This window comes from Mizuhopecten yessoensis, unplaced genomic scaffold (genome assembly GCF_002113885.1).
Source record: "Mizuhopecten yessoensis strain PY_sf001 unplaced genomic scaffold, ASM211388v2 scaffold5803, whole genome shotgun sequence".
Taxonomy (NCBI): Eukaryota; Metazoa; Mollusca; class Bivalvia; order Pectinida; family Pectinidae; genus Mizuhopecten; species Mizuhopecten yessoensis.
This window is the reverse complement of record NW_018406231.1, coordinates 818,712-831,145: the sequence shown is the minus strand read 5'-3', so window position 1 is coordinate 831,145 and position 12,434 is coordinate 818,712. Positions and strand designations below refer to the sequence as shown.

The following is a 12,434-nucleotide window of genomic DNA, read 5'->3' as shown; positions in this document are numbered from 1 at the left end:
GGTCTTTAAATTTGTCTTACAAGAGGGTTAACGTTTTGATGACTACATCGGTACCATCTTTAAGGGGACTAGCTTAGCCTTGATAAATGTATGATTGTCTCTCCACTATAATACACTGTTGAATTCCTCACGGTAGACACTGAAATCTAATACATTGTTTTAAGAATTTTTGTAAAATAAGATTTCAGTGATTGGTTGGTTAATAGGGTGTAACGTCCTATCAACAGATAAGGTCATTTAAGGACGTACAATTAATTCTTCACATATGTTTATTTACTTTTTTAGGTATTCGTTCAATGAATTTTTCTCCTTTGCATACCGTTTCTTTCTTGTATACAACGTCTGCAAAGAACATACATGAACATGACAAGGGCAACCTATACGGCGTACACACATACCTTTATGTTTACCATAACGTTATGCCTGGGTAGTTTCTGTCACAGGCACCCGAGGTTAGTCGAGTGTCAAGACGTGTATTTTAATAAAATATATATAGCACCATGAATCGATTATGACAGAACGAGGTTTAAAGGGTCGTGTTTAAATGTTCAGTCAGTCTTGAACAGCGCTTACACAAGACTTCAATGGTCTGTATTTAATTTCCATACCCGATATATACACTTGTCTATGACCAACCTCGAGTGTCCGTGTTTATGTGTGTGAATATATACATGTATAGACACATAAATGTTATTCATATTGCCAAATACATAGGTTTACGCATGTACCGGCAGTCCGTAGAATGGACGCCATATTGGAAAGCTAACCGTGTATGTGGCTCGGAATGAAGATAAAGAAAACCCGATGTGATGATGGCATCCAGCACACCCATGACCGTTCCATCTGGCCAGATAGCCATACGAGTAAAAGGGGGTTCGCAATGCTCCATCCACAGAAATAAGGAAGTCATTCTACACTGCACGGATTGTGACATTTTGATATGCATTTCATGTAGTATTTCTATACATAATGGCCATACGCTTGCAGAAATTTCGGACATAACACCGGTAAAGAAAGATGTGCTGCGAGATTTTATTAACGATACTGAAAATCACAAGCTTGATCAAATCCGAAAGGAAATACAGTCAATTGAAACGAAACTATCTGAAAATGACACAATATTTTTGAAGCTGGGACAACAAATACAGCAGCAGGCGGAAGTATGCAAAAACAAAATCGACGTTCTTACCGGAGAGTTTGTCTCCCTCTGTGAAAAGATGGAAAAAGATAATCAAAAATTACTGGTGAAGTACAAACATGAACTTAAACAGCGATACAAATCGCTTGTGAAGCAATTGAAAGAATGCAAAGAAGTGTTGCAATCGGGTTCCTCAATTGATGTGTTCGACAAAACATCAGAGCTTTCCAGCGTTGCTCTTCAACTCCCCGTTAAACCAGTTCTAAGTGAAGTGGAATTCCAGCCTTGCGCATCCCCGACTAAGCGGCTGAGGAAAGCATTGGGCGAACTGTACAAACTAAGTCCAGGGACCCCCAGCAATGCCACAATCGATGACCCAACAGTAGGGGATGAATTCCTTGACCAGCCCACTGTACTGACAGAGTTCAAGAGTCCAATGGAATGCACTGCACTTTGCCCGACACCATTCGGCACTTGGCTCAGTGAAGCTGAATCTAAAGTACTGTTGCTTGTAGATTTCCAGGGTCAAATCAGGCAGAAGGTGAAGCACTCCTGCGACATCACGAACATTAGCACTTCACGAAAAACAGATAACATGTGGTTTTGTTGTGCTGGAAATAAGACCATCTATGAAGTAGCGTCCTGTTCCAATACACCTGTTGCAGTGTTCGAAACCGAAAGCTGTCCAACATGCCTCTGTATCAACAAGGATGAACAAGTAGTCGTATGGACAAAGGATCCAGATTTTCTACACGAGCGAGTCTTTATCTTCACAACAGCGGGCAAAGTGATAGTCTCCACTTGTCCACTTGGTCAAGAGGCCTGGCCGGTACGGACACCCTTCACTATCGCACAATGTTCACTGACTGGAAACCTTGCTCTTCTGTGTAGAGGAAGTACAAGCGACGAAGAATCACGCGGAATTATCAGCGTGTATAACGAAGAACTGACATTGCTGTTTCCTTACACAGGAACCGATGACGTCAGTGGAGAACCTTGCTTTGTCCCGTGGACCGCTGTGTATGACAGCAAGGGACATCTTATTGTAGGAGACGAACAAGGAAATAAAATACACCTCATCAGTGGGACGGGACAGCATTTGAGAACAATTAGATTCGGGGTACAAACGGACAATTTAGCTCTTGGCGTTCAGTCGGATGATGTACTATGGCTGTGTTTTTATTCCGGCGGCAAATCTGGGAAACTCGGAATATTTGGAAAGGTCGTGCGGAAGCTTTCTGATTCTACGTCAGACTTACTAAAACCGGAAATAAAAACCATACAGTACTACAAAAGCTAGGGGAATGTACCGGAAGTGCTGCGTCACTGAACACAACAATTCTAATGTCAGTTCAAATACCTCTGCAATGAAATTTTAACATAGTCAAAGTGTCAGTCAATAATTTTAATCGATCTATTTTATTGATCATTCACTCCTGCAAACTATTAGCAATTTCTCATAGACTGATTCATGATGATGTGATTCGCAACAGAATGCAGTGTTTATTTTGACTGCAATTCAATATGTCTAATACTCAAGAAACAGTTGTATAGATGTTTTAATAATCACACATATGAATTTCATCTACGGGACTTTAAACTTCGGGGGAATCGCAGTTAGAGCGATAATGCCAAGTGTATGTCCAGTAGTACAAATGGTCCCATGTTTACAGTATTTTTAATGGTTGCCCGTTTCATGCAACTCACATGAGTAAAAATACTAAGTTAGATGACATATCAGTTAAATAAATGGAATCTAAAGCCATTCACTTTTATATTTGTATCATTTTGATGACTCCAAGACTTAGGCTTTATTGGACGAAACCTCGAAAAATTGTGTCAAGTCTGGCACTGTAATAACGGGAGATTTCCTAACGTTATGACGTCTGCTGAACGACGTTATTCGTTTGATTACTGCATGTTGCCGGATTATTTCTAAGCATTATAGTTTACTTAATACATATAGATTTGTACTGTACATGTATATAACGGAAAAGTTTGTTCATATATCATCAGCTATACGGAGCAGTGCCTGTTCTGATTGCTTGACAGTCCGAAACCTATATCTTGTGCAAGAAAGTGATGACCAAACCTACCTGAAACCACTCTATAAACAGACCACCTGTGTTAAGAGGCCAGTTTGATAAATACACCAACATACCCTGTCTCCTTCACACACACACAACACACACGGAGGCACGTCCTTAAATGACTTAAGCTGTTAATAGGACGTTAAACAAAATGAAACCAAAACCAAAACCAAACCAAACATCCCATTGTAGTTATTTTCATCTTAACCGAACCTGTATCCATGAGACCACCCGCAATGTAAGCCTATACTGTTTTGGTTTCCGAAAGATAGTCTATGAATACCGGATTGACTTTATGAAACTTATCATTCACAAGGTCACAAATATCACTTTTGTCAAGTAAATATATTTTTTATCTCACTGCCAAAACATGTTACAGATTATATTTGAATTCGACATAATAAAACTTTTATAACGTAATATGTCTTTGTCATATATATTTAGTACATTTATACATTTGTATCTTCAAAGGAGTCAATTCGAAAAGATGCTGATGAAAACGGTGTAAATGTAACAAGTAAAGGTCTAATAATAATAAGTATGGGATACAAACGCAAATTAATTCTTTTGAGCTAGATCGATAAAGGTTTTTCATCTAATTTTGGTTATTTTTAACTAGGCAGCAGTGACCTACTTTTACAATGTTAATTATACATAAATTAAAGAATACATATAGTTATAACTACCGTGTAAATATTGTGAAATCGGAGCTGATTCCCGATGCAGTAATAAAAATAAAACACTGTTATAACAAATCCCGAAGTACCTGCTTAATCAGTTCGTTATAAAGGTACACTGTAGTTCGTATTACGTGTACATGTATGGCGAATAACAATTGTTCCTTTTAAAAAAACTTCGCTATATGGAAATATGTATAAAACAACGTATACACAAATCAAGAGGAATGTTTTAATTTATCTTACCATATATGTATTTAAACACAATTAATGCTCACAGCTTGCATTGTAGCTCATTTGAAAAAGCCTACTTTTTTCTTTCTACTGTTACTTTCTCGAAGAAACAGTGGATATCGTTGATATAAGAACTCGTTCTAGCAACACTGACGACCGAAACTTATCCCCCTTCATGCTGTCAGAAACATTGAGTACACAACCTCAATGTCGGACATCTCCGTCGTGTTGTAAGCATCACAGTCAACGTTGACGATATTTCCCATGTTCGTTATCGCATCACTGGTCTCTGCAGTTAAAGTAGAGGGCACACGTCCTTTGTCGGTGCACCGAAAGGGGCCACTAAAGCCCTTAACAACACTACAAAATCACAAATTTCGGATACAATAGTTATTCATATTTAAACTAGAATTCCATGTTAACCATGCAAAATTAAATTAAATTTTTTGTCATGGCTACGGCCCACGTTGGGGATCATAAACCATTAGGAGAGTCTACCACCTTGTTAAGTAAAACAAACACTAGAAATACCCAGAAACTAATCACTCGTTTAAAACGTCTGTTCTTCGATACAGAAAGCAGAACGTTACACTGAACCATATGGCAAATTCGTCCATTTAGAACTATGAAATGAAAACTGATGGAAGTATACAAAATGACCTAGTACTACAGAGGCGAGAAAAGTATATCATGCAGTTCATTGTGTAATTGGTATATCTTCGGCCTGACAAAGGACAGCATTGGTTGTAGTGCAAGTAATCCGTTTTATGTATTATTAGACACCCAACGACAGATGATGGCCCGAGTTTCATCTGGCCCTGACACCAAACTAAGACATTTTGACAGATAGATGTCTGATGTTGGCCTACTATGGTCGACCTAAGTCTGGTGTCAGGACTAGAGAAAAGTCGGGCTATCTAATCTGTGTGATCTGGCTTCAAAATATGAGATTTTAGTGTCTTTCAGTAGTAAAAACGTAATTACCACATGTTTTGGAGCATACTGATAGCTGCCGACATGCTAACTTTCCCCGAGTCACATGAATTTGAATAAGTGATATCTATATCCATAACGAAAAAGATAGATTTTCATTGGAATGGATGTTATGTTTTCTTTTGAGTTTTGATGTCTCCACCTGTTCTCTTGTAGTGGTTTTGTTTCATCTTTTGTCCAAGTGTGTTGACGTTATTATGCTTTAGTTTGTCTGACATAAAAAGAAGGTTATGGTGTAGTGCTGCGTCCGTCAACGTCTGTTTTTAGTAGCTTCTTGAAAACTGAAGATCCGGGTCGTTTACAGTTTACCTGGGACGTAGTACTAGTGCAAATTGGGTATTCTCGTGTTATTGGCCTTAGCCAATTTTCAAAGTCAAATGGGTCAACTATTTAATCTTGAAACAACAGTGTCAGTAAAGAACTATACGCTCTAAGGTATTATCAGATATCAAATCAAGTTAAGGTCGATACGGGCGCCGCGCCTCTGTTAACGTAGACTTAAATTGTTTAAAAAAAAGATTTATTTCTTCTGAAATTCGATGATGCCCAATCTCAGTATTTGTGGCCAGTAGGTACATGGATGTGCTATAACGTTTCCTAATATATGTATTAATGACTTAGAACTACTTTCAAGGTCAAAGGGAACAAATATGATTAAAACTTCAAACATCATATGAACAATCTTAGAACTAGAGCCATGACTGAGAAAGATTTGAAGGAAGTAGTGCAGTCTTATATATTGAGTTGAGGTCAAAAGTCAACTTAATTGGCTGACTGAGGTACATTGACTACATTAGGAAAGAATCAGAATAATCATCTTGGTTCAACGAGGCCAAGGGTCATGCTATTTGACCAGCCGGTGCCTGGTATAGAGTGCTCTAAAATATCCTCATATAACTGATCATGACCTTGAACTTCTTTCAAAGTCGCAATGGTCTAAAACAAGTACTAGTGTAAAATATGTGCATTGATTAGGTTGCCTTACAAGCGTCAGCTGTAGGGAATGTCCCTTTAACTCAGCGGTAGAGCATCCGGCTGGAGAGACAAGGGTCGCGGGAGCCCCAGCGACGGCACTATCTTTATCACTATTCCTCGTCCTATTACACTAGCATCATCTGTCAATGATCCTATAATCTTAAAGTATGGGTGTGTTGGCAGACAATGAAGGCTTGTACCTTAGGTCCAATGTGTTAAAGCTTCATTCAACATTATCCGAGGAATCCCGAGGTCTCGAGTCGTCATATATCAGCAGTAGATATCCCTTTACTAACATATTGGGTTCAGGTCAAAAGTCAAATATGAGTGCTAGCCGGGTTCAAAGGTCAACATTGGTATAATGGTGCAACACTTTAAAACTCCTCTAAGACCCATATTTGGCCAATAGGAATTGAGCATCACAAACTTTCCTCAAGCTATAAGATATCTTGACCTACTTCAATGTCAGAGGCTTGGATTCCTGAACTCTTTTTTTGAAGCTGGTGATGGCAGATATTATGCCACACCATGACTTTGGCTCACTTGGCCCTTCAAGCCAGACAAGCTAACAATTGATTCCAAGATATCAAGAGCCAAAACTGCTTCACAGCAAATGTAGATGATATATATATATATGTGAGTATGATTGATTGGTCGTGATTAATATCTTAGGATTAAGTTTCAAGGGGTGGGGCCTGATGTCAGATGTGATCCTGGTAGCATGCTAAAAAATTGTATATAAGGTAATAAGGTTGGGAATCGATCTCAAATATTTCAATATCGTGGCCCACAGGCCGAGTCCCCAGGAGAGGGGCCACATCTGGAGGCTAATCCTGGTAGCATGGATGAATTCTTAACTTCATGTCAAATAAAAGTATATGTAATGTTATAATGTGGATCTAGGTCATTTCAAAAATATGACCAATGGACTAAGTCTCTGGGGCAGGGCATGACCCAAGAGCCAATCTTAGAAGCATGCCTGTTTTCATCTCTTGATGCCCTTTATCAATGTATGTGGTTAAATAACTGGTCAAGATGAAATTGTGTTGTTAATATATGAAGTTAAGAAGTAACACTTTTTCCATACAAGGATAATTATATGTACTATATTGATTGTACTGATTGATATATCTAGGCCTCATTGGCTAAACTAATAGGCAGAGATGATAGCCTTTGACCTCAGTGTGTTCCTACACAGTACTTACCAAATAGCAGGACTAATTAAAATGCCCCCAGCTGGTTCTCATAATAACTTTTTGAAACTTTCAACAAATTTGACTTCAGTAATCTGTGAACCCTGGTCAAATTATTTATTTTAACAAACTTGATATTCATTCAGCCTATAGCAAGCTACAATATATCATTAATCCAAACATGATGGTCTTTTAGAAGAAGTTGTTTAAATTTTTGTGACTTAATATATTTATCTTGTGAGCTTACATGTAGGTCAATGTTATTTATTTAATAGTCCTTCTTTTAAGCAAGCTTTACACCAAATATCATAACCCTAGACTTAATTTCTGAAGGAGATATTGTTTACAGTAAAACTAAAGGTGTATCTGTAGGACGAGGATGGCCCACTGTAGTCACACTTATGAATTAAAGGAAAGTCACAGAGCTCGAGGCCAAGGTCAAAAGTCAAGGTCACCAAAAGTTACACAACATGCTGTACTAATATACAGATGGAGGAACATTAGTATGTGAGGTTGCATGACCGTAGCTACAGTATTTGGTCAATAACTGACCAGTCACCTAAATGCAAAAAGTTATGAAAGGTCACAGAGGTCAAGGGGAAAGATCAAGGCCGCAAAATGTCTTGCAACATGTTCTTCTTATAGCGACACATAGCCATGTACCTTTGTGTGGCCCTAGATACAGTGCTTTGTCCATATATCTGACTAACATATTAACACAAATATTTAACCAGTTATATGTATACATATGGACAAAAGTAACATTATTTCTCCTACAACCATCATAGCTTTCCTCACTGTTGATTCATTGGGTAAACCTGCTAGGATAAATATTTTAGTTATCTAGTGGATAACGGTACACACCCTGGACGTGAATTCATTGGTCAACCTTTATACAAATTGAAATTTAATAATCTTGAGTTAGATAAACATGATAACCAGCCATCATTCATTGGGGAACCTCTATATCTCACCATTCCATGGCCGCCATGGTGGGGCATTGAAATCCAGACATCTGGACTATGATCATGGCACATTGCACCAAGTAAGTTAATACATGATAAACTAATATGAACTATTGTTATAGCATTTGCATCACTTCTGCTTTATTTTTATAAATATGTAGGTCTTTGTTTTAATCTTCCTTCTCTTTATCAAAGCCTTCTATATCACTGAAGTCCATTGGTTTATCAAAGCCCATGAGTTTAATGTAAGCAGTTCTACTTCTGAACAGAGACGGGTCCACAAACATTGGTTTTCCTTTCACTTTAATGACACAGAAAAGTGATGCCACGCTAGGAAGTGTGACATCCTCTGGTGTAAACACTGTCGCTTTCCGGCGACAAAAGACGGACAATGTTGTTGCTGTGAAGGTGTTTGAGTCCTCATTATAGTACAAGTCTGTCACGTAGCGTTTGGTTAACACATGTATCATCACAGGGGTTAAGAATGTAAAAGCACCCACGACTCCCCCTAACATGAACTGTAGCACTGCAGGTAACTTCGCGACATCGGGTAAAACAAAGGGGAACATCGATAGAAATATTCCACTTGTCGTAATGGAGAAATACTTTACAATTTTAATATTTTTGGTGATGGGCCCATAATACACAAGATTGCCTTTCACTGCATCTACTAGTGGTAATCCTTGAACAGGACTGTTGGGTTGTGAGCCAGGGATAGGAGTATTGTCCGTGCTCATACTCCGTGACTGGATGGTAAAGGCGCGGCTATTTGTAGGAATACGTTGTGTTGTTAGGGCTGAATATGGTACCATGTGCCTTGTATGTAGGAGACGTTGTGTCTGATGCTTTATTGTCAGTCGTGAACATGCTGCCTATAATGACAAAAATAAAATAACATAAATATACAGATAATAGCAAATAAATAAATGTATCTGCAAATTATTTTTTTGGAGAATTTTCATGGATATACTTTTTCCTTTAATCAGAAAAATTTGATGTGGAAACCCCATGTATACGTATATTTTGTTGGGGAATAAAACTGATTTTAATCATGATCAATAGTGTTTATCCCTCTTGCATGTCACTTTGAAAGGATACAAGATAATATATTTACTTAATATTTATTTCAATCTAAATACATTAGATAAGTATATATTGAATGATATGAATATATATAATTGCTTTGTGCAGATACCATTTATGATATTACATTCTAAATGGCCTATAGCTATCAACACAGAAAAGTCTGTTAGGGCCAAAGTGCAAGAAATCACTTGGTTATAATGAAGGCCTGGAATGAAGGTTGCTGTTTTTGTCAAATATATTTCACCTGCACACATACATGTCACGTTATACGATACTACCTTAACTAGCGATCCCCAGATTCCAAGTCTACCACTATAAACTACCAATTATGCCAAAGGGAAAGTCCTTCTAGTGCAAAACTAGAAGGCGACCATGATTCTATGTAAAGGAGAAAGGCCAAAATCTATCCATTCTGTGAGAGAATGGACTGATCCAGACCCATAGACTCACATAAACCATGGAGATGATATATACAATTTGTCATTTTCACAAAGATTTAGACAACTAAATTAACATATTTTTATGCACAATTGTACCTCATTGTATTTCTACTGGATTATGTTGAAAGAATGACACCTTTAAAATGATTAAAAGAACTTCATGATTTCACAATCTCATTAAAATCAGATGTTAATAAAAATACCTTCGGCTCATGCGGTACGTGATAATGAACAGCTGTATTTATTCAGATTGATGATTTCATTTCACTTTATTCCCCATTTCAGTAATAAAATTGTTATTCGAATGGGTACCTGTTACCCAAATGCAGCAATTATTACCAATATGCGCCGTTGTGCCCAACCTGGTCAATACAACTATTAAAGGTACATTGACAGACTAGCCTTGGCTGATGCGGTGAATGGCTGAGACGGAACCATAATGTACAGGGGTTCGGTACAAATGTCTGAAACACACATATGCTATACTAGTTCATATATAATTTATATATAGTTCTCATGAAAGCAAACCTTCGACTTTAAATGCTACCAGTGTTAACACAGAAATTAGTGGGCAAGTGTACAAAACCCGGCATACACTCAGACGTGTTAAAGAGATATTGAAGTATCTTTATATTCCTGGTACAGGGTTTTAGTCCAGGACCGGGCACGGCGTACAAGATTTTACCTACCACCCACCACTTTCACTTCCAATATTAAACACTGCTAAACATTCCTTATACTATTGCAACAGGTATAAACTCATCTTTCTTAGGCTGCTCTCCATGATGTATTAAGGGAGATATGACCTGTATACAAAATATATCAAATATATCTTAACGCCTGCGTGCATTCCGCGTTTTGTCCTCACCCGAAATTAGTGATACACAATTCAATTCAAGTTTATTTGGTAAAAAGGTACAACAACATAACAATTTCATACAGTACCCAATACGTTTTGGCACTAATAATTTATATAGGTGATTACATTACAAAATGATAGTAATTCAACAACACGTTTGTAAGAGGAGAAAGAGACATTTGTAACGAACCCATGTGAATAATATGAGTTTCCTCTGGCCCTGACATCAAACTTAGACATTTTGACAGATAGATGTCTTATGTCCACCAGACATTCTATCTCAGTAACTTATCTGTCAAAATCTGGTGTCAGGGCCAGAGGAAAACTCGGGCTAATGCGATCAAAAGATGCAACTAAATTGAACTTTGCTGCGCAACATGCAAATAAACTATCTAAGCATTTTTGAACGATCTCAACTGTGGCTTAAATGCACTTGAAACATTTTACCTGTCTAAAACGATGCCAAATTGGGCGAGAAATGCTACAAAACACTCCTGATGTCGCCATGATGTGATAAGAACTCTTCAATATTGAAGGTTATGGAGATTATAAAATGGACCCAAGCTCGTTTCAAAATATCCGGAATAGTAGTCCAAAGGGAAACAGAATTAAAAACAAAGCTTTGACTTTAAATTAAATGATACCAGCGTAAACACAGAAATTAAAGATACACAAAATGATAGTAATTCAACTACACATGTGTAAGAGGAGAAACAGAAATGCACGGCCAGACCGAACTCGAACCGTGGACTATCCGAACTCCAAATCTGGATTTTTTTTAGCGAAATGTTTAATATGGATTTAATAGGAAATGTAATGAACGCAGGCATTGGCTGTTTCTATATCTATATCTTACAACAATACCGTTATATTATTTCCGGTCAGCGACGACACTTATGTTTGTTCATTTCTTTTTTTATATATATATAAAATACTTTCGTCTGATATTTAGTACGTCACGTGTCTCTGAAAATAGAGCGAGAAATCTTGATCGGGTCAAATACGCACTGGACCAAGTGCAATCTACCCGGAACCGGGTCTAGGAGTAGTGTTTGTTTTGACAGCTAATTATAAAAGCACATGTCTAAGCAAAATGATATCGATCCTAGCTGGTGACGATCGCGATAGTCTGGTCAATGACTTACCTGTGAGAATTCGATCGTGTATTTGTTAGTTCGTGTCAACACGTCACATATCCCAGACATATATGGCTCATATTAAGAAGCTGGTTCGAAATATTATGTAATATCTGAATACGTTTTTGAAATTGAATTATGAACGAGAAAGGAGTGCCGATGTCATGAAAAATAACCCTCACACATCAAAGCCGCCATTTTAACCTGTTTATTCTTATTAAAAAACCTGTATTTTCATAGCTGAATGTTTGAACTTTGCAAGTATTGTAGCAACCTCATTATAAAAACCTGCTTAGAAATATTAAAAAATAATTAATATCTGAAGAGATTTTTGAAATTGAATAATGAATCAAAAAGGAGTTCGTGTTCTAATGTGTCATGAAAAATAAAGCCCTCACACATCAAAGTCGCCATTTTAATTTGTTTAATCTTAAAAAAACTGTATTTTCAGAGCTAAATTATCAAACTTTGCAAGTATTGTAGCAACCTCATTTTAAAAACTTGGTTAAAGACTTTTTTTGGAAATTGTCTAAAGAACAAAAACGGAGTTCGTGTTCTCCTGAAGCCAGAATCATGTAAACACAGCCACGATGTGCAATCTTTCGATGTTTGGTGTTTTCTTAATTTAATCATTCAAGTTTACATTCA

The 12,434-nt window shown here is 37.4% G+C and overlaps 2 protein-coding genes across 2 annotated transcripts; one reads left to right on the top strand and one right to left on the bottom strand.

Annotated features, from left to right (window-relative positions):
- Window positions 1–581: 581 nt before the first annotated feature.
- On the top strand, window positions 582–3,268 carry LOC110451113. The gene has a single exon (XM_021498972.1). The coding sequence runs from the start codon at window positions 810–812 to the stop codon at window positions 2,436–2,438; it is 1,629 nt and encodes a 542-aa protein (XP_021354647.1). The 5' UTR covers window positions 582–809; the 3' UTR covers window positions 2,439–3,268.
- A 5,113-nt stretch (window positions 3,269–8,381) lies between these two features.
- LOC110451130 (transmembrane protein 70 homolog, mitochondrial-like) lies at window positions 8,382–11,182 on the bottom strand. The gene is made up of 2 exons (XM_021498991.1): window positions 11,098–11,182; window positions 8,382–9,137 (listed from the first exon to the last, which is right to left on the bottom strand). Exons 1-2 carry the CDS (start codon window positions 11,155–11,157, stop codon window positions 8,436–8,438), a joined length of 762 nt encoding a protein of 253 aa, XP_021354666.1. The 5' UTR covers window positions 11,158–11,182; the 3' UTR covers window positions 8,382–8,435.
- Between the last annotated feature and the right edge of the window lie 1,252 nt (window positions 11,183–12,434).

Coding starts and splice junctions, on each gene's coding strand:
- LOC110451113 (XM_021498972.1), top strand. CDS start 810: ATGATGGCATCCAGCACACCCATGACCGTTCCATCTGGCCAGATAGCC.
- LOC110451130 (XM_021498991.1), bottom strand. CDS start 11,157: ATGGCGACATCAGGAGTGTTTTGTAGCATTTCTCGCCCAATTTGGCAT. Junction 9,138..11,097: donor TTTGGCATCGTTTTAGACAG/GTAAAATGTTTC, acceptor TTGTCATTATAG/GCAGCATGTTCACGACTGAC.